Source organism: Amblyraja radiata, chromosome 8 (genome assembly GCF_010909765.2).
Source record: "Amblyraja radiata isolate CabotCenter1 chromosome 8, sAmbRad1.1.pri, whole genome shotgun sequence".
Lineage (NCBI taxonomy): Eukaryota > Metazoa > Chordata > Chondrichthyes > Rajiformes > Rajidae > Amblyraja > Amblyraja radiata.
Genome location: NC_045963.1, coordinates 75,539,840 through 75,562,376, shown reverse-complemented (window position 1 = coordinate 75,562,376; position 22,537 = coordinate 75,539,840). Strand labels below are relative to the sequence as shown.

General features: G+C 45.4%; 1 protein-coding gene across 8 annotated transcripts in view; it reads right to left on the bottom strand.

Moving 5' to 3' along the window:
* Positions 1–12,244: 12,244 nt before the first annotated feature.
* Positions 12,245–22,537, bottom strand: part of LOC116976398 (SLX4 interacting protein) — a 97,378-nt gene continuing 87,085 nt past the window's right edge. For 7 of the 8 annotated variants that reach the window (XM_033026258.1, XM_033026252.1, XM_033026254.1 and 4 more), the window contains 2 exons: positions 18,454–18,554; positions 12,245–13,310 (listed from right to left, as the gene is read on the bottom strand). In XM_033026258.1, the coding sequence (XP_032882149.1) occupies positions 12,446–13,310; positions 18,454–18,554 (966 nt within the window). In that variant the 3' untranslated portion in view covers positions 12,245–12,445. The remainder of the gene's footprint in view (positions 13,311–18,453; positions 18,555–22,537) is intronic. The other variant, XM_033026256.1, reaches the window with a different exon arrangement.

The window sequence follows — 22,537 nt, the reverse complement described above, 5'->3', positions numbered from 1 at the left end:
AAATCAAACCTTTGTCCCCTGGGTGGAAAAGTCAAAGACTAGAGGGCATAGATTTAGTTTATGTTCAGTTTAGAGATACAGCATGGTAACAGGCCCTTCGGCCCACCGAGTCCGTGCCGACCAGCGATCCCCGCACATTAACACTATTCTCCACACATTAGGGACAATTTACAATTTTACCATTTCACCAAGCCAATGAACCTATCTAAGTGTATCTAAGTGCTTATGTACAGAGATACACTTCACTTCACACGAGATTCACTGGATAAATAACGTACCACACCGACCTACAAACCTGTACGTCTTTGGAGTGTTGTAAGAAACTGGAGCCCCCAGAGAAAACCCATGCAGGTCACGGTGTCTCGATTTGGCCCCAATCCATCCAAACCTGTCCTATCCATGTACCTGTCTAAATGTTTCTTAAACGTTGCGAAAGTCCCAGCCTCAACTACCTCCTCCGGCAGCTCGTTCCATACACCCACCACTCTTTGCGTGAAAAGTTACCCCTCGGGTTCCTATTAAATCTTTGAACCTATCTCTCTTCTGGTTCCTCTCGTGATTTTGTACACCTCGAAAAGATCATCTCTCATCCTCCAAAGAATAGAATTATTGGGTCATTAGTGATATGTGCAGAATTAGGCTAATTGGCCCATCAAGTCTACTCCGCCATTCAATCATGGCTGATCTATCTCTCCCTCCTAATCCCATTCTCCTGCCTTCTCCCCTGTCGCTCAGGCCCTCGAATCCTGGCAACTTCCTTGTAAACCTCTGCACCTTTTCCAGCTTGACACCATATAGAGGAGTTTAAGAAGGAACTGCAGGTGCTGGAAAATCGTAGGTAGACAAAAGTGCTGGAGAAACTCAGCGGGTGCAGCAGCATCTATGGAGCGAAGGAAATAGGCAACGTTTCAGGCCGAACCCCTTCTTCAGACTGTTGGGGGGTGGGGGGGGGAGAAGAAAGGAGAAAGGAAGAGGAGGAGCCCGAGGGCTGAGGGAGAGCTGAGAAGGGGAGGAGACAGCAAGGGCTACCAGAATTTGGAGAAGTCAATGTTTATGCCGCTAGGGTGCAGACTGCCCAAGCGGAATATGAGGTGCTGCTCCTCCAATTTCCGGTGGTGCTCACTCTGGCCATGGAGGAGGCCCAGGACACAAAGGTCGGATTCGGAATGGAAGGGGGAGTTAAAGTGCTGAGCCACCGGGAGATCAGGCTGGTAAATGCGGAGGTTTTCGGCGATTAGTTCATCTTGGCATTATGTTTTGCCAGGACGCCGCGGGCCAAAGGGCCTGACACTGTGACGCACTCTTCCATGTTAGTGCAAGTTTCTCATTTCAATCATCTCACATTTGCAGAATTCCTCCCCTTTGCAACTCCTTCAAGACCAATGGATAGAGTGTGAGTCATCCATCCGTATGGGAAAATCCTGAGACAGTGCTGAACTATGAAGAAAAGGGGCATTATATGAAATAATTACTTGGCATAATCCATGCTTTTTGCAGAAGTGAGTCACAGCTCAAACGATTAAAAATAATTTTCGAGCTTAGAGACTGAGAACAGAAACAATATTGTCCTGAGCCATGTGAGATTACCCATGCTGGAATCTGGAGCAAAGAGCTGCAGATGGTGGAATCTTCAGCAAAAATTGTCTGAGAATATGTTCCTTACTTTCACAAGAGGACCAGATTCTCTTGCCCAGTGTGGGGGAATCGTGGACTTAAAGATAGCCGAGTCAGGGGATATGGGGAGAAGGCAGGAACGGGGTACTGATTGTGGATGATCAGCCATGATCACATTGAATGGCGGTGCTGGCTCGAAGGGCCGAATGGCCTACTCCTGCACCTATTGTCTATTGACCAGAGGACATAGGTCGAAGGTGAAGGGGAAAAGATTTAATAGGATTCTGAGGGGTGACTTTTTCCACGCAAAGGGTGGTGGGTGTATGGAACAAGCTGCCAGAGGAGGTCGTTGAGGCTGGGACTATCCCAACATTTAAGAAGCAGTTAGACGGGTACATAGATAGGACCGGGTTTGGAGAGATATGGGCCAAATAGTGTGTGGATGGAACATGTTGGCCGGTGTGGGCAAGTTGGGCCGAAGGGCCTGTTTCCACACTGTATGGCGATGACTCTATGACCGAAACTAGTATTTTAGTGTTGGCATGGACAGTAAGTAAGTAAATTTTATTTATATAGCACGTTTAAATCAACTCGCATTGAAACCAAAGTGCTTTACATAAAATAAATAATTAAGTTTCCGTACATCCATAGAAATTTTTTTTTTTTTAAATGACACAACACAGTATAGAATTCAACATGAACGTCCCCCCACAACAGAATCAACATTTTCCACTGTGGGGAAAGGCATCAAAAAGTTCATTCCTCTTCCTCTGTGAATCACCCGAGGTCGGGGCCTATTTGTGGCCTCCGCAGCCAGTCCGATGTTTTCAGGCCCTCTTGCCGGAAAGCTGGAACTCCGGCTACGGGTGAACACTCCTCTGTGGCTTGGAAATGTCTGGAGCGGCCACTTCAACAGAATCCAAATAATATCCCTCTTCTCCCCTCCCCCATCAGGATGTCACTTTCTTATCCACAGCTCCATAAGAACAATGGACCCAGGTGAATATGGGAATAAAATAGTGTGGAAACAAAGAATTGCAGGTGCTGGTTTACAAAATAAGATACAAAGTGCTGGAGTAACTCGGGCTGGTCAGGCAGCATCTCTGGAGAACATGGATAGGTGACGTTTCGGATCGGGACGCTTCCTCGTGTAAATGGGGTGTACTCGAATGTAGCTGGTAGCCTTGCTGTCTCACAAGACCAGAGACCCGGGTTCGGTTCTGACCTCGGGTGCTGACTGTACGGAGTTTGTACGTTCTCCCCGTGGCCTGTGTGGGTTTTCTCTGGGTGCTCCAGTTTCCTCCCACAAAGATGTGCAGGTTTGTAGGTTCAATGTCCTCTGCAAATTGTCCCCGGTGTGTTGGATGAGAACTGGTGTATGGGATGATCGTTGGTTGGCACAGGCTTGGTGGGCCGAAGGGCCTGTTTCCACACTGTATCTCTAAACTAAAAGCCCTGTCCCATGGTACGAGTTCATTCCAAGAGCTCTCCCGAGTTTAAAAAAAATCAAACTCGTGGTAAGCACGGAGAATGAACGTAGCGGGTACGTCGGAGCTCGGGGACGTCTCTTAGCGGCAGGTACTCGGGAAGACTCGCTAACGGCAGGTAAGCACGGGAAGAATCGTGAAGATTTTTCAACATGTTGAAAAATGCTCACGAGAGCCCCGAGTACCGACGAGTGGCCATTACCGTAAATCTCTGAGTTCGAATCAGGGCAAACTCGGGAGAGCTCTTGGAATGAACTCGTACCGTGGGACAGGGGTTTAAGCTAAACCTTCAGAAGACAGGTCCCAACATGAAATGTCACCTGTCCATTCCTCCACAGATGCTGCCTGGCCCGCTGTGTTCATAAGGTCATAAGCCATAGGAGCAGAATTAGGCCATTCGGCCCATCAGGTGTACTCCGCCATTCAATCATGGCTGATCTCTCTCTCCCTCCTAGCCCCATTCTCCTGCCTTCTCCCCGTAACCTCTGACACCCGCACTAATCAAGAATCTGTCTATCTCAGCCTTAAAAATATCCATTGACTTGGCCTCCACAGCCGTCTGTGACAAAGGAACACACAGATTCACCAGCCTCTGACTAAAGTTCCTCCAGCACTTTTGCTCGAGATCCTGGCATCTGCAGTTTCTTGTGTCTCCACTCTATCTTGGTTTGGCTTCATAATGCCACTAGTCTTCTGTGGATATCGCCAGCAATAATCAGCAATTTAAATCACCAGGAGACATCTGTGTCAACAAAGAGGGCTATTGATTACAATGGCAGCTGCGTAATGCTTACACAGACTCCAGCCACATGATAGAACTGGCTCTTGCAACTAACCACAGGACACACAAACCTCGACTGGTCAATGGGAAGTTACATTGAAGGAAACTGAGAGCTTGAATACAAATCAAGTCAAAGAGTCAGACAGCACTTGTTGTTTACTTTAGGTTAGAGATACAGCGCGGAAACAGGCCCTTCGGCCTACCGAGCTCGCACCGACCAGCGATCCCCGCACACTAACACTACCCTACACACACTAGGGGCAATTTGACATTTATACCAAGTCAATTAACCTACAAACCTGCACGTCTTTGGAGTGTGGGAGGAAACCGAAGATCTTGGAGAAAACCCGCGCAGGTCACGGGGAGAACGTATAAACTCCGTACAGACAGCACCCGTAGTCAGGATCGAACCCGGGTCTCTGGCGCTGTAAGGCAGCAACTCTACCGCTGCGCCACAAGTCCCTCAGTGCTCCAGCAGCATCTTCCACTATCCATAAACCTGCACTGCTCCATTACTTAGTAGAAACAAGGAAAGGCAGACGCCTGTGCGTGTGTGTGTTTAACGTGTACTTGATGTTGCGCTCCAAGAAGCTCACGGTCCTTCACAAATCAATCCACTCATTCCGATGGCAAGAGAACCAAGACGTTTGGAGCTGATGTACCTGTTGCAGCCTTCATCCGCCTTCACAGCCGTTGAGTTCAAGATGACTTTGTCCGCCATTGAGGTCTTGTAGGTTGGATCGTTCTTAGTCTGGACCTTCATCCTCGACCTTACCGCCATGGGTGGCCCTAGCAGAAGCTGGTGCTTCCGACGGCATCGATCTCAGAATCATGGGGTCATGCAAGCCTCTTCACCACGATGAGATACACGATCCAAAGAGGCCAATTTCCTTAAACCCACGCCGTTCCGTTACTTAGTAGAAACAAGGCAAAGCAGATGCTCTTTCATGCACAAAAGGATTTACCAGTCTGAAGAAAGGGTCCCGACCTGAAATGTCACCTAAACGTCAGCGAGCCTTTATTTCAAACAGACAGAAAATGGTGCAGGAGTAGGTCATTTGGCCCTTCGAGCCAGCACCGCCATTCAATGTGACCATGGCTGATCATCCACAATCAGTACCCCATTCCTGCTATCTCCCCATATCCATTGATTCCGTTAGCCCCAAGAGCTGTATCTAACTCTCTCTTGAATACATGGACTTACAAATTCCACAAATGTTCTTTTTATGTTCAAAAGTTTCAAGAAGACTAGAATATAAGAACAGGGATTTATAAGGCATACCGGAGGAAGGGTGTGCTGGTATTAGAGCGAGTCCAGGTGAGGTTCACGGGAATGATTGGGTTAACATATGAGAGTTTGGCAGCACGGGGCCTGTACTCGATGGAGAGGGGGACCTCATTGAAACTTACCGAATAGTGAAAGGGTTACAGAGAGTGGATGTGGAGAGGATGTTTCCACTTGTGGGAGAGCCTAGGACCAGAGGCCACAGCCTCCGAATTTAAGGCCTAATTCTACTCCTACAACTTGTGAACCTCCTCTCCAATTTAGTTTAGTCCAGAGATACAGCGTGGAAACAGGTCCTTCAGCCCACTGAGGCCACGCCGACCAGTGATCCCCGTACATTAGCACTATTCTACACACTAGGGACAATTTACAATTTTTACCGAACCTGTACGTCTTTGGAGTGTGGGAGGAAACTGGAGCAAGTCAAGTCAAGTCAAGAGAGTTTATCGTCATGTGTCCCAGATAGGACAATGAAATTCTTGCATTGCTGCCCATGAAAATGTGGTCACGGGGAGAACGTACAAACTCCGTACAGACAGCACCCGTAGCCAGGATTGAACCCGGGTCTACCGCTGCGCCACCGTTCTGCCTCAACATTCCAAATTGAATCGATTGCCAGACTTTTGAGTGCTTAGCTTTAACTAAGTTTGCAAATACCTTTGCAATTCCCCTCTTCCTTTCTAAATCACTCGTAAAAACTTACCCCTTGATCAGGCTCTTGAACACTAAAAAAACACCAATTAAACTACTTGCCCAACTGGTTGCCCAAGAGACTTCGGGCTTTCGTTTTGCACTAATATTGGGGTTGTTTATTAACGCATTGAATTTTATCTATTGTGTTACATAGAAACATAGAAATTAGGTGCAGGAGTAGGCCATTCGGCCCTTCGAGCCTGCACCGCCATTCAATATGATCATGGCTGATCATCCAACTCAGTATCCCGTACCTGCCTTCTCTCCATACCCTCTGATCCCCTTAGCCACAAGGGCCACATCTAACTCCCTCTTAAATATAGCCAATAAACTGGCCTCGACTACCCTCTGTGGCAGGGAGTTCCAGAGATTCACCACTCTCTGTGTGAAAAAAGTTCTTCTCATCTCGGTTTTAAAGGATTTCCCCCTTATCCTTAAGCTGCGACCCCTTGTCCTGGACTTCCCCAACATCGGGAGCAATCTTCCTGCATCTAGCCTGTCCAACCCCTTAAGAGTATAAACCAAGTCTATCCAGTCTTTCTTCATAAGACAGTCCTGACATCCCAGGAATCAGTCTGGTGAACCTTCTCTGCACTCCCTCTATACCTTTGAGTATTATATTTAGAGACCTGTTTCGTTGCTGCAAGTAAGAATTTTATTGTTCTGTTTTTGGTAAATATTTGGTTTAATTTAGAGATGCAGCTCGTAAACAGGCCCCTCGTCTCACCGAATCTGCGCCGACCAGCGATCCCCGCACTGTTACGCTGATGACACCCAGATTTACCTTGGCACCAAATCCCCCCACAACCCCCCCCTCTCCCATATCAACTCCTGTTTGTCAGCTATAAAAACCTGGATGCAACATAATTTCCTCAAACTCAACAGCGATAAGACAGAATTCCTCCTCATAGGCTCCAAAGCCACACTCAGCAAAATCAATAACCCCACTCTCACCATCGACGGCACCACTGTCTCCCCATCTCCCCAGGCCCGCAACCTTGGCGTGATCTTTGATTCCACCCTCTCCCTTGAGCCTCACATCCGCCATGTCATTAAAACCTCCTTCTTTCATCTCCGCAACATCGCCAAACTCAGACCCTCTCTCACTCCGCCTGCTGCTGAAAGACTCATCCATGCCTTCATCTCCTCCCGACTGGACTATTGCAACTCACTTCTCCTTGGCATCAGCTCCACCTACATCAACCGACTCCAACTGGTCCAGAACGCAGCCGCCCGACTCATCACCCACACCAAATCCTGGCATCACATCACTCCAGTCCTCAAAAAACTTCACTGGCTTCCCATCTCCCACCGGATCACCTACAAAATCCTGGTCCTCACCTACAAAGCCCTCCACCATCTGCCCCCCACATATCTCATTGACCTCCTCTCCCCCTACCAACCCTCACGGTCCCTCAGATCCACATCAGCCGGTCTCCTCTCCATCCACAAGTCCAACCTCCGCAGTTTTGGGGACAGAGCCTTCTCCAGGGCAGCTCCCAGGCTCTGGAACTCCCTCCCCCAACTGATCCGCAATTCCGTGTCCCTCCCCATCTTCCAGTCCCGCCTCAAGACCCATCTCTTCACCTCTGCCTATCCTTAGCCCCACGTCCCCGTCCCTTTTCATCTGTGCATTGATTGCCTCATGCTGTGTTTTGTATTGAATTCTGTCTTTACTTTGTGTACTAGTCATGTCTCTACTATTTATTTCATTCCCCTTACATGTTTTTCCTATACATGCTCAATTTTTGTAAGGTGTCCTTGAGACTCTTGAAAGGCGCCCATAAATAAAATGTATTATTATTATTATCCTACACACACTAGGGACAATTTAAAAAAATATTTTCCAAGACAATTTACCTACAAACCTGTACGTCTTTAGAGTCTGGGAGAAAACCGAAGGTTTCGGAGAAAGCCCACACGGGTCACGGGGAGAACGTACAAACTCCGTACAAACAGCACCCATAGTCGGGATCGAACCCGGGTCCTCGGCGCTGCAAGCGCTGTAAGGCAGCAACTCTACCACTGCGCCCCTGTGCCGCCATAATTAGGCCTTCTTTCTCATTTGCCACTTACAGTACATAAACGATTAGGAACAGGCCCTTGTTGGAGAACAGAATATATTTTCCAATCTTGAACCAGCATCCCCATCAAACTCACTGCATTCTAACCATTTAACGATGTGAGCACTACAAGGCTACATTTGAAAAGATTGTTACCATTGGAAACAAAATAAAGATGGCTTGAATCCAAACTATCCAAGGAACGATGCCAACTGCTTTCTACAATAATGCTAAGCTTAACAGGATCATCAGATTTGCAATTAAGCCTTCTTTTTCATCCGCCTCCTGCATAAACGATTATGTACAGCACAAGAACAGGCCCTATCGGCCCTCGGTTTTGTTTGTTTAGTTTTGAGATACAGCGCAGAAACAGGCCCTTCGGCCCACCGAGTCCATGCCGACCGGAAATCTCCCATGCACTAATTCAATCCGACACACGAGGGATGATTTATAGGGGGCCAAATAACCTGCAAAGCTGCACATCTTTAGAATGTGGAGGGAAACCGGAGCACCCGGAGAAAACCCACACGGTCACAGAGACAGTGTGCAAACTCTATACAGACAGCATCCCAGGTCAGGATCATATCTGCACCTAACGTGATGCCGAGACCATCACTTATCTGCCTGCACATAACCCTCTGCCTCCATTCCCTGGATATCCCCATGTGCCTATCCGCAAGTATTTTAAAGGCCACTTTAACCACCACCCCTGGCAGCACATTCGAGGCACTCACCACCCTCTGCTCACACAAACTCCTGCCCCACACGTCTACTTCCCCGGACCAACAGAGGCTACGACCTCTGACAGGAGTCCAGAACCAGGGGCCACAGGTTAAGAATAAGGGGCAAGCCATTAAGAACGGAGACGAGGAAACACTTTATCTCACAGAGAGTGGTGAGTCTGTGGAATTCTCTGCCTCAGAGGGCGGTGGAGGCCGGTTCTCTGGATGCTTTCAAGAGAGAGCTAGATAGGGCTCTTAAATATAGTGGAGTCAGGGAATATGGGGAGAAGGCAGGAACGGGGTACTGATTGTGGATGATCAGCCATGATCACATTGAATGGCGGTGCTGGCTCGAAGGGCCGAATGGCCTACTCCTGTACCTATTGTCTATTGACAGGAGTCCAACGGTACCGGAACTTTCCCCCTAGGCCGCTGAAGGGGGTGCCGAAATACCGGCAAAGTCGGCCACGGAAGTCGGCCATGGGAACGGATCTGCCGGCTCCGGACGGGCCGGAGTTCCAGAACCCCGGCCGCAAGTGGGAAAATTCCACCCGCTGATCGGCCATGGAGGTCCAGATGAAGTCGAGATCGGCCCATATTTTTGGGGGGGGTTGGGGGAGGGGGAGAGGGTCCGTCCGGATTAAAGGCTGCCGGTAAATTCGGTGGTGGACCTGTAATAGGATTTCTTTCGCTGTTGGCACATTTGTTATGCGAGTGACGTGGGTCGTTGCAGGCCCTCCCCGGCTTACAAACTCCCGACTTATGTACAGTCCGTACGTACGGACAAGTGTTGGGCGGAGCCGGTGGGATGGATTTTCCTGCTGCTGCGGAGATCCAGGCATTTAATGCCGATTGGGAACTTGGTACATAGTCGGGTTTCATACTTGCGAACTGTCCGGGTTACGAACAGATCAGTGACAGAACCGTGCTGCAAACTGGGGACAACCACTGTCTAGAAACAAACAACTACCGACGCTGGTCTATACTAAAGATAGGCACAAAGTACTGGAGTAGCTCAGCAGGCCAGATAGCATCTCTGGAGAAAACGTATCGGTGAGATTTTGGGTCGAGACCCTTCTGTAGTCTGAAGAAGAGTTCTGACCTGAAACGTCACCTGTCTATTTTCTCCAGAGATGCTGCCTGACCTGCTGAGTTAATCCAGTATTTCATGCCTATCTTTGACAACCTCAATATCTAGTAGGTGGCCCCATAGCAGTAGCGTCCACGTCGCGGGGCTGGAAACTGGAAGTATCCCGAGCTAATTCTGCTACCACCATCATCTATTGCAATCCCACTGATTATCGCCAGAAGCTTGCGTCCTTTTCAGGACGGACGATGACAGCGAGGTCAACATTTGTAACAAGATAGACATGAAAAGAAGAAGATCCAGTAGGCGGTGAATCTGTGGAATTCATTGTCACAGTCGGCGGCAGAGTCAGTCACTAGAAATCTTTAAGGTAGAGATAGATTCTTGCAAAGTACGGGTGTCAGGGGTTATGGGGAGAAGGCAGGAGAATGGGGTTGGGTGGGGGGGAGAGATAGGTGCTGGCTTGAAGGGCCGAATGACCTACCCCTGTACCTAATGTCTATTGTATAGATCAGCCGTGATTGAATGGCGGAGTAGACGATGGGCCAAATGGCCTAATTCTGCTCCCATCACTTATGAACTATGAACATGAGAAAAAGAATGGGTGACATTTTGGGTCAAGACCCCTCTTTAGTCCGAAGAAGAGGTCCGACCCGAAACATCACCTGTCCATTTTCTCCAGAGGTGCTGCCTGACCTGCTGAGTTACTCTAGCATTTTGTGCCTATCTTTGACAACCTCGATGTAGTAGGTGGTGAATCTGTGGAATTCATTGCCACAGTTGGCGGTGGAGGCCAAGTCATTGGGGATTTATAAAGCGGAGATTGATAAGTTATTGATTAGTAAAGGCGTCAAAGATTACAGGGAGAATGCAAGAAAATGGGATTGAGAGGGAACAATAGATCAGCCACGATAGAATGGTAGAGCAGACTCAAGGAGCTGAATGGCCTCATTTCACTCCTATGTATTAAGGTCTTATAGTAGACATAAATTTACCAGATATAGCAGTCCAACTACATTTGGGGCAAATTCCAATGTAATTAACTATTAAAAATGTTAAATTGTAGAGTTACATCGCAGAAACAGGCCAATTGAGTCCACTCCGACCAACAATCCCCAACACACTAACATTAAATTATCCTACACATGAGGGACAATTTTACAACTTACTGAAGCCAATAAACCCACAAACCTGTAAGTCTTTGGAGTGTGGGAGGAATCTGGAGACACCAGAGAAAACCCACGCAGGTCACAGGGAGAAGGTACAAACTCCGTAGAGAGTGCCCGTAGACAGGATCGAACCCGGGTCCCCGGCGCTGCGAGGCAGCAACTCTACCGCTGCGCCACTGGTGTAAGTTGGTGATAGAAATATTTCTTTGCAGCTATATCATCAAACTATGATGAATATAAAGACTATGGTTCATCAGGTTTTTCAGGTCTACCGGTAATAAAGACCAAAATACAAGTTGTATAATTTTATAGTGATAGATGAATGCATAACGCAAACTCGGAGAGAAAAGCGTAAACCGCAGTGGTGAATATTTCATGTCTTTCTGGCTTTAGTCAACTCCAATTATGTCTTAATTGAACATTATTAGTGTAATTAGTGAACATTATAATGTCATAAAACACCATATTTATTTCATCAAACCTCTCCTGCAGCAAGAACAAACCTTGAGGGGTGAATTTTAGCACAAAACAGGAACGAGCTCTTCAGCCCACAATGTTCGTGCCGAACATTATGCCAAGTTAAGCTGATCTCATCTGCCTGCACGTGATCCAATATCCCTCTACTCCCTGCATTTCCATGTGCCTATCTAAAAGCCTCTTTAACGCCGCAATCGTATTTGCCTCCACCACCACCTCTGGCAATGCTCGCACCACTCTCTGTAAAAAAATATGCCCCGCACATCTCCATTAAACTTTCGCCTTCTCACCTGCTAGCTGGACATTTCCACCCTGGGAAAAAAAGGTTGTGATTGTCTACCTTATAGGACTCTCATAATTTGATATACTTCTATCAACTCCCCCCATAACCGCCGACGGACGTCCCAGAGAAAACAATCCATGTCTACCAGACCTCTTGCTCCCTGGAGCTGAAGCACTCTAATCCAGGCAGCGTTCTGGTAAACCTCCTCTGCACCCTCTCCAAAACCTCGATATCATTCCTGTCATGGGGCAACCAGAACTACACATAATACTCCAAATGTGTCCTGACCAAAGTCCTATGGAGCTGCCTTGATGTCACGTGAAAACCAAATAAGAGAATAGACAGTTTGCAAATCTATAGAAACTTTTATTGTGAAGTGCGAAATGAAACAATTTAGAGAATAGCAAATATATATGGCACATTAGATAGCCAAACATACAATAACGTATACACTGTAGGCAGTCGTTTATAAGTCAATATTAATACTATTAAAATCAAATTGGACAGTTTTATGGATAACAAAATATGATCCCTATTATTAATCAAGACTATGAAAAGAAGATTGAACTAAATTAAAAGTAAGCAGTTTAGACAGTCTTGAATTTATTATTAGCTTACAGGTCAAATAACAGGAGCAAGGCTGTTGGCATCTCAGCAGTTGTAGAAGAGAGATGTGCTTTTTGGATTAGTTTATTATTTGGTTTAGTTTTATAAAGTAAGGTACAAATGCACACCATTCATTGTCTCCTGTAACATGCAAACACTAACTGCCAACCAGTGGAAACTATCTCAGGGCAACATCTTCACTCCTGGGAGCTCCAGCCTTTTTTGGCCTTCGAAGTCTTGATGTTCTTGGCACATTTTCTTTCCTTGAATTGCCTTTCATCAATGCCGTGCTGGAGGCAGAGCTCTGAGACTCAGAACCTGAATGACTTGGAGGTGGCATCTCTGAACCTGCCGCCGGCTTGTTCTGTGTTGTTAATCTTCTCCTTTTGTGTTTATTCACATGGCAGAAGTCTTGGGGGGAACTGAGTGTGGAAAGCAAGTATCCACCTGCGTCTCTGCTGGCGAGGACGAGGCAGTCTGCTTTACCTTTAACTGACCTCTTAGAATGGGAACTCGTTTTTACTGGCGTTTTTCTCCTCGATGGTTTTCTTAAAGACTCGGGAGAGTTCGTCTCCACTGTGGCTTGGACGGGAGATGGAGGGGACCCTCCAGAAATGACCCTGACGGCACAATTTGTTCCACTCTGAGCAGAGACCCTCCTTGGCGTAGTTTGTGTTTTTTTGTTTACTCCGTTTTGTTTGAGATTCGGCAGTGTTGACTCACCCACATCCCCAGTGCTTTTCAAACCCGCCTTCAGCTGCTGAATAGATCGAGGAGGCTGATGGCAGCTCTGTGGCGCTGGCTGGCTCCTGTTGATATATTCTTCCAGTTTTATGGCAGGAAGCAATAACTCGCTTTGAACTGAGTTCATACAATCTTCTTTTCCACCATTATTTACATCCTGAATCTCACCGCTCAAATCCACAGCAGGTTGGGCTACATTTTGCTCATCTTCTGTTACACTGGGCAGTGCTTTTGTCAAGGAATCTCCCGAGTCAGCTTTGCTTAGGCTTTCCATTTTTGGGCAGCAACTTTTTTTAACACTGCGAAAGGAATATTGTGAATGAATTAAAATATTCATTATCATCAAGTCCCAAGGTTATAGATTCAAATGTTCCATATTTCCCCACCCAAAGTATATGAATGTCAATCTTAATTTTCCATTGCACGCAGCTCAGATATTTCCAGCTGAGAAAACGAATCCTGATTTCATGTCCATTTTATATTAAGCACAAAAGCAAAAGCAGGAAGTACGGTTTGTGAGGTTAATAAGGAAAAGGTTATTTCTGAAATGAGCCAAAAAGATTCCTTCCTGTACGATACTGCCTGCTTATGCTGATAACGTTTAGTTTAAAAAAAAATACTTTTAGTTTTTTTGCTTTTTAGTTTTACAGAGAGTGTAGAAACAGGCCCTCTGGTCCACCGAGTCCACCTAGCTCTATGTTATCACAGTTTCGCATCCACTCCCTACGCACTAGGAGGCAATTTACAGCAGCCATTTAATCTACGAACCCGCACGTCTTAGGGATGGGGGAGGAAACCTGAGCACCGGGAGAAAACCCACGCAGGTCCCAGGGAGAACGTGCAAACTCCACACAGACAGCACCCGTAGTCAGGATCGAACCCGGGTTTCTGGCGCAGTGAGACAGCATCTCTACCGCTGTGCCACCGTGCCACCATTTTATTCCTTACTTTAGTGGACCAATTAGCAACGTCAACATTTATGAATCCGGAATCTCTCTTTAATGGGAAAACTATGTTCCGATAAGGACATGACCTAACATGATTCTGGTGAAACCAGATGCCCTGACACAAGTACTCTGTATTTTGAGAACCTGTGCAGCCATCCATAGGAGAAGCTTATTTCGTGGTTCATCTATTTACAGATGAGTCTTTCGAGCATTGACAAGATTTAACTTGTTGCTTTACCTACTTGGGTGTATCGCATGGAAATTGAAGTACTTCAATAATACAGGGTGGCAGACTGGCGCAGTTGGTAGAGCTGCTGCCTCACTGCGCCAGAGACTAAGGTTCGATCCTGAGCTCAGGTGCTGTCAGTGTGGAGTTTGCACGTTCTCCCTATGACCATGTGGGTTTCCTCCAGGTGCTCCTGTTTCCTCCCACATCCCAAAGACGTGGAGTTTCATGTTAATTGCCTTCTGTAAAATTGACCCTAATGTGGGATAACATGGAACTAATGTGAATGAGTGACCAAAGGTTGGCGTGGACTAAGTGGGGGAAAAAGGGCCTATTTCTATGTAATAAAAATGAACTGCAGATGGTGGTTTATACCAAAGACAGACACAAAATGATGGAGTACCTCAGCTGGTCAGGCAGCTTCTCTGGAGAAAATGGATAGGTGACATTTTGGATCGGGACACTTCATCAGACATCCTAAATTGAGTCTGAAAAAGTGCCCTGACCCGAAACATCAACTATCCATCTTCTCCAGAGATGCTGCCGTGACTTGCGTGAGTTTTCTCCGAAATCTTCGGTTTCCTCCTACACTCCAAAGACGTACAGGTTTGTAGGTTAATTGGCTTGGTAAATGTAAAAATTGTCTCTAGTGGGTGTAGGATAGTGTTAATGTGCAGGGATTGCAGGTCGGCGCGGATCTGGCGGGCCGAAGCGCCTGTTTCTGCGTTGTATCTCTAAACTAAACTAAATCTGCTGAGTTACTCCAGCAATTTATATCATTTTTTGTATTAACCAGCATCCGCATTCCTTTTTTTTCCACAAGGAAAAGGTTGGTGTGTTTACTGTACTCAGGTTCAATTTAATGAAATAAAGACGACAGATGGCACAATGGGCTAAGTGTTCGGCTGGCAGTGCATACTGTCGTTGTGTCCTTGGGCAAGACACTTCACCCACCTTTGCCTGTGTGTGTGGATGTAATTATGTGAAGCACTTTGGGGTCAATGCAAGTTGACTAAAAATGTGCTATATAAATAAAGAAATTTAATTTAAAGAGATAACCTGTTACTGTAGTTCTGAACTACATTGGTTATTATGGGATTCAATGTGGAAAAAGGAAAGGAAAATGGAAAATCTTGGTTTGGAGGTTAGAATTAGTTGAGGTGATAGATGGATGTTTAGCACATTTGATAATCGCATTATAAAAATTATTTCTATTGTCCAGTTTATGATCATTGTGAGGCAGCACAGTGGCGCAGCGGTAGAGTTGCTGCCTCGCATCACCAGAGAAAGGGGTTCGATCCCGATTACGGGTGCTGTCTGTGAGGAGTTTGTACGCTCTCCCTGTGGCCCCGTGGGGTTTTTCCCCAGGTGTTCCGTTTCCTCCCATACCTCAAAGACATGCCGGTTTGTAGGTTAATTGGCTTCTGTAAATTATCCCTAGTGTGTAGGATAGAACTACTGTGTGGGTGATTGATGGTCGGTGCGGACTTGATGGAACAGCAGTAGAGCTTCTGCCTTTCAGCGCCAGACCCCTGGGTTCAATCCTGACTGCGTGTGCTGTCTGTGCGGGGTTTGCGCGTTCTCCCCGTGTCTGCGTGGGATTTCTCCAGGTGCTCCGGATTCCTCCCGCATCCCAAGTTTGTCGTTTCCTGAGTTTTGCAAGTGCAAGTGCAAGTTTGTAGTTTAAATTGTCCTCTGTAAAGTGTGTGTGATGCGAAAGTGGGAGAACGGAGAACTCGTTGGTTGGCGTGGACATGGTGGGGCCGAGGGGCCAGTTTCCACGGTGTAACTCTAAACTCAAGTGTTACAGATTTATTTTACTATAATTTAGAACGGAAGATGAGCTCATCACCATTTCAGGAAGGAGACAAAAGAACCTCCAAATGATCCTAAATGGAAATACTGTCGCTTTTTTTTCATTCACATGCCTTTGCAGCCACTTTCCCTGACCTTTGCAAAGGTAGTTTAAGAAGCATATCAAGCAGAGGTTTATGAAATAGCCTACAGTCATCATGTGCAACAGATTTAAGGCTTGATTAATTAATGTATAAATCCTAACTTTGTCCCAGCAAATTCATACTGGAAGACGATTTCTAACCTGCGAACACTTCAAATCAACACCAAACTTTAATCAATCTCAAATAGTTTTCATGAGGAAAAAAACCCAACTAGACATCTCAAAATATGTCACTGGTTAATCATTAGTCTGAGTCGGTTTAGAAATTAAGGATTTACAGCATTTTCACTCACATCTGGGATTGGAGCCAAAATAATCATAAGGATAGTGACCCATAACAGAAACACAGTCTTAATGGAAGATGTACAAGTTTGGGTAATTCTGTACTTAGAGAGTCAAAATGTAGATACAAGGAACTGCAGATGCTGGATTACACAAAAAAGACACAAAAAGATACTAGTGCAGGGGTGGGGAACCTTTGCATGTTGGAAGGCCGCATTAAATTAGCTGTAATCTAATAAAGTCCGCATCCAAGAAACTTAAATTAGATATACTTCAAAATGTACATTATTTTGTTAAAATCTAACTACTAGGTACTAACTTCAAGAAAATAAAAAAATGTTGTTAATTCTAAAGTTAACTAACCTTTTAATGTCTTTGTTGTGACTGCTTTTTTTGTGGGAGATTTACACACATTCTAGAGTCACATTAGAACTAAATCATGAGCATAACTGGTGTTAAAATAGCCCTCATGACTTACTAATGTTTTAAATGTGGCCGTCAGTCGGGGAGGATTATTTTGTTGAATCTTCTTTTACTCTTTGGTATTTTAAATACGTTCATTTTAAGATTAAAATAAAAATAATAAAAGATGAACAAAAACATATTAATAAAATAAAAATAAAAGGATTTGTCCTACAAAATTTGGATTCATTCAAAAGGCCGCACTTAATGGCATAGAAGGAATGTACGTCTTTGGAGTGTGGGAGGGAACCCGAGGACCCGGAGTAAACCCACGCGGTCACAGGGAGAATGTAGGCAGCACCCGTAGTCAAAGTCGAACCTGGGGCTCTGATGCTGTAACGCAGCAACTCTACCGCTGTGCCACCGTGCCGCTCCAACAGGTAAAACAGTCTCTGGTAATTCCAACTTTAGACAAAAGTCCAGTGAGGAATGGAATACGATTTCTAAGAGCTGCCAAGGTAGGGGAATATACAGCCTTTTGTATGTTTTACAGTTTGTTAAACAGTAAATTAATATGCCTGAGCAGGAGAGATATTAATCTGTAATTGTATTTAGTCTCTTCGACTGCCGGCAATAAAAGTTAAAGTTGACTTTGTCTGTGTGAAGCACTTTGGAATGTTTTGGCTATATTAAGCAGATCATAAAATGCAACATTTTTTTACAAACATCAAACTTTCAAATTAAAAAGCTGATGAGATTATCCATATTAAAATATTGCAAGCTCAAACACTGTAAAGAAAGCAAAGCGGTATCTAGAAAATCGTTGATTAGCACGGGTGTCAGAGGTTATGGGAGAAGGCAGGAGAATGGAGTTGAGAGGGAAAGATAGATCAGCTATGATTGAATGGTGGAGAAGACTCGACGGGCCGAATGGCGTAATTCTGCCCCTATCAGTTATGAACGCTCTCTGATTGGTGTCAGGAAGAAGGAAGGAAAATAAAACGACAATAATATGGAACAAAATAAAATGAGAGGCTGAACTATTTGCCAAGGAAATTGAAGTACTGTATATCTCTAATGAGAATCAGTGGAAAGGTATTCTCAAATGCATGGAATTTATTTGGGTAGCTTTTTTCATTTTACCTAATCTCGCTACATAGAAAATGCTGGATGTCGACACAAATTTAAAAAATAATAATTTAATGCTCCATTTCAACACTGCTAAATTAGCATTTATTTTAGCAAAGGCAAGATTTTCAGGCTTGTTTTCGTTTAGAAATACAGTGCGGCAACAGGCCCTTCGGCCCATCGAGTCCGTACCGACCAGCGATCCACGCACACTAACACTATCCTATACACGAGGGACAATTTACCATTTTACAGAAACCACCAAATTCGTACGTCTTTGGAGTGTGGGAGGAAACCGGAGCATCCGGAGAAAACCCATGTAGGTCATGCGGCGAAAGTACAAACTCTGTACAGACACCAACCCGTGGTCAGGATCGAACTTGGATCTCTGGCGCTGTAAGGCAGCAACTCGACCGCTGCGCCACCGTGCCGCCCTTATTATAACTAGTTATTTTATAGTCAAGGTATAATACATGTCCAATTCATGTGGTGATACATACATTTGCTTCAAAGTTTCCTTCTTCTTCTGGATTGAGATGGAGGCATCGCTGAACTCTGATTCACCAATAAAGTATTCTGAAGTTCCATGCTTAGCACTCTGTTAAAGACACGAGGCATTTCATTAAGAAAAATAGGCAAACTGATGGAATGTAGTGACATTTCTATAAGACAATTAATAATAATAATAATAATAACTTTATTTATAGAGCACTTTAAAAACAACCACTGTTGCAACAAAGTGCTGTACATGACTAATCATGAACAAAACATTATTACAAGACAATAAAAACATTAAAAGAGAGAGTAAAAAAAATAAAAAACATTAAAAACACTAAAACAGGAGCAAAGTCTCATGCAGGGTCAAAAGCCAAGGAATAGAAAAGGCTTTTAAGACTGGTTTTGAAGATGGACAGTGAGGGGGCCTGTCTGATGTGCAACGGCAGAGTGTTCCATAATGTCGGAGCAACAACAGAGAAGGCTCTATCCCCTCTGAGCTTCCGCTTAGACCTCGGTACCTCCAGGAGCAGCTGATCAGCTGACCTGACAATTGCTTATCATGTTGAAACAAGGAACTGCAGATGCTAATTTACACAAAAAGACACAGTGCTGGAGTATCTCAGTGGGTCAGGCAGCATCTCTTGAGAACATGGATGGGCGACGTTTCTGGTCGGGACCCTTCTTCAGACTCCTTGAGATATCTCGTCAGAAGAAGAGAACCGACCTGAAACGTCACCTATCCGTGTTCTGCAGCGATGCTGCCTGACCCGCTGAGTTACTCCAGCACTTTGAGTCTTTTTTTTTATAGCACCATGTAATAAATGAAACACTTCCCATGAGTCAATTGCAGTCAACAGGTATATGATTGAAATCATCATATGGTGATTTTCTATCATGAAAAGGGAAGATGAAACTATACTTTTTGGACTTTATACTTTAGAAATGCAGTGCAGAAACAGGCCCTTCGACCCACTAAGTCCGTGCCGACCAACAATAACCTCGTACACGAGCACTATTCTACACACTAGGGACAATTATCTAATTTTATCGAAAGCCAATTAACCTCCAAACCTGTACGTCTTTGGAATGTGGGAGGAAAGCTAAAGCACCCGGAGAAAACTCACGCGGTCACAGGGAGTACGGACAAACGTCGTACAGACAGAAACAGGCCCTTCGGCCCACCGAGTCCATACCGACCAGCGATTCCACACACTAGCACTATCCTACACACACTAGGGACAATTTACACTTTTACCAGGCCTAAAAAACCTACACGTCTTTGGAGTGTGGGAGGAAACCGGAGCACCAGGAGAAAACCCACGTAGGTCATAGGGAGAAGGTACAAACTCCGTACAGACAGCGCTCGTAGTCAGGATCGAACCCGGTTCTCTGGTGCTATGAGGCAGCAACTCTACTGCTGCCGCACCATGCCGCCCCAAAGTAAAAAAAATAACTTATAAATTACAAAAAGAGTAGAACTGCTCTGGCAGAACAGGTTTGTGATGACTTGAATGGGATATATTCCATTTCAAAGTACTTATTACCTTGTGCCTTTTCTTAAAGATAATTAAAAGCCTTGAGTGTTGGCACCAGTTGTAGAGCACTAGTTGTACAGCACTCAACTAAATCAGTTTCATTTGGCTGCATGCCACACCACCATTCCAGCTGATGCAAGGCAAATCCTAATGCTCACGTTTCCATTATCTTCAAAGAATTTTACTCGATTTATTGCCAGCAATAGAATTTTAGAAACATTAAATGAAATTATTTTTAACAATGCAATGGTGCTCCTCACCAAGAACAATTGCTTTTGGTTCCAGTGGTATTTTCTCACATTTTGCCCACAGTTGTCTTTTATGTCATACTGTCAGGCTTCTTCAGACTGAAAGGGATAAGAATTATCCTGAAGAGCTTAATAGAATAAGCTGTAACACTGGGCGGCACGGTGGCGCAGTGGTAGAGTTGTTGCCTTTCATCGCCAGAGACCCAGGTTCGATCCCGACTACGGGCGCTGTCTGAACAGTTTGTACGCCCCCCCTGTGACCACTTGGGATTTCTCCGGGTGCTCCAGTTTCCACCCACACTCCAAAGACCTACAGGTTTGTAGGTTAATTGGCTATAATTAATAGTAGGTAAAATTACCTAATTGTAGGTAAAATTGTAAATTGTCCCTCGTGTTAGTGTATGAGGTGATCGGTGCCGACTCGGTGGGCCGATAGGTCTGTTTCTATGCTGCATCTCCAAAGTCTAAGGCCTAGAGACTAAAATGCTCCAATTCTGTGACATAGTTACAAGGCATATCTCTGCACAATGACCTCAAGTGCCTATCGACCTCGACGGAAGGCTTACAACCCAGCGGTATGAACACTGAATTCTCTAATCCTAATGTCCATGCTGCCCCCTCTCTCTTTCCTGTGCCCTAGCCACCCCCGGTCCCTCTCTCTGGCTTTATTCACACTTCCTCTCCTTATCTGACAACCTTTTATTCCTTTTCACCGCTAGTTTTTGTCACTTACATCACCCATCTGCAAACACTTGCCAGGCTTTGTCCCACCCCACCTTTCTGCCCCCCCCCCCCTAACACAATCAGTCTGAAGAAGGTTCCTGGCCCATCACCTGTCCATTCCCTACACAGATGCTACCTGACCTGCTGAGTTCCTCCAGCACTTTCTGTTTCACCCATCTAAGGCCATCTCTAAAGAAAATTAATATTTTATTGAGCCCTAGGGCCATACAGCACGTAAACACACCCTTTGTCTCAACTTGCCCTTGTCCACCAAGATGCACCAGTCCAACCTGCTCACGTTTGGCCCATATCCCTCTAAACCTTTCCTAGCCATGTACCTGTCCAAATGCCTTTTAAATTTTGTTATAGTACCTGCCTCAATTACCGCCATATACCCACCAACCTCTGTGTGGAAAAAGTTGTCTCTCAGTTTCCTAATAAATCTTTCTCCCCTCGCCTTAAACCTATGTCCTTTGGTTCTATATTCTCCAATTCTGGGTAAATAATTCTCTGCATTTACCCTATTGATCTTATACACTTTCATAAGATCACCCTTCACCCTCCTGCACTCCAAGGAATAGAGCCCGTACCTGCCCAACCGCTCCCTATAGCTCAGGACCTCAAGTCTAGGCAACATCCTCGTAAATCTTCTCTGCACTCTTTCCAGCTTAAAGAAATGCAAAGGTGAAGACATTTCTCCGGAACTGCGTGAGGTCAATAATATAACGTGCCGTTTGCCTATATAATGTACAACCAAGCCATCAAGATATTTGAGAGCAGGCAGGAAGATTGCTGGATGCTATTAACCAACGTCTACTGATTGCGGTGGAGGCAATGTGCCAGCTTCATGCTCTTATTATGATTTCTGCATGCAGTCAGCATAAACACTTGATTGACTGCAGGCTTTGGCAAGAAGTTGAAAGCTATAACTTGCCAGCATCAGTTAAAGTTAGCGTGCACCTCTTAAAGGGAAAGTGCACCTCTTAAAGGTCAAAAACTCCCGACCACCTTCCACGCCCTCAAGGTTGATTGCGGGAGATGCGCCATATCAACATATAGCATTTTATCGGGATGCATCACCGCATGGTTTAGGAACTGCTCCATTCAAGACTGCAAGAAATTACAGCGAATTGTGGACGCTGTCCAGACCATCACACAAACCGACCTACCTTCCACTGACTCCATTTACACCTCGGCAAGGCCAGCAGCATAATCAAGGACGAGTCGCACACTGGGCGGGCACTCACTCTTCTCCCATCAGGCATGAGGTACAGTGTGGAAACGCACACCTCAAGATTCAGGGACAGTTTTTCCCCTGCTCTTATCAGGCAAGTGAACCATTCTATCAGCAACCGGAGAGTGGTCCTGAGCTGCAATCTACCTTACTGGAGAACCTCAGACTATGTTCAATCGAGCTTTCCTTGACTTTACCTTCAGATTCTGATTCAGATTCAATCTTTATTGTTCTTGTGCAGTGTACAGTACAGAGACAACGGAATGCAGTTAGCATCTCACCCAGAAGAGCGAACATAAAATAATGAGCAATAAATATATATACATTCAAAAATTCTCGGGAGACA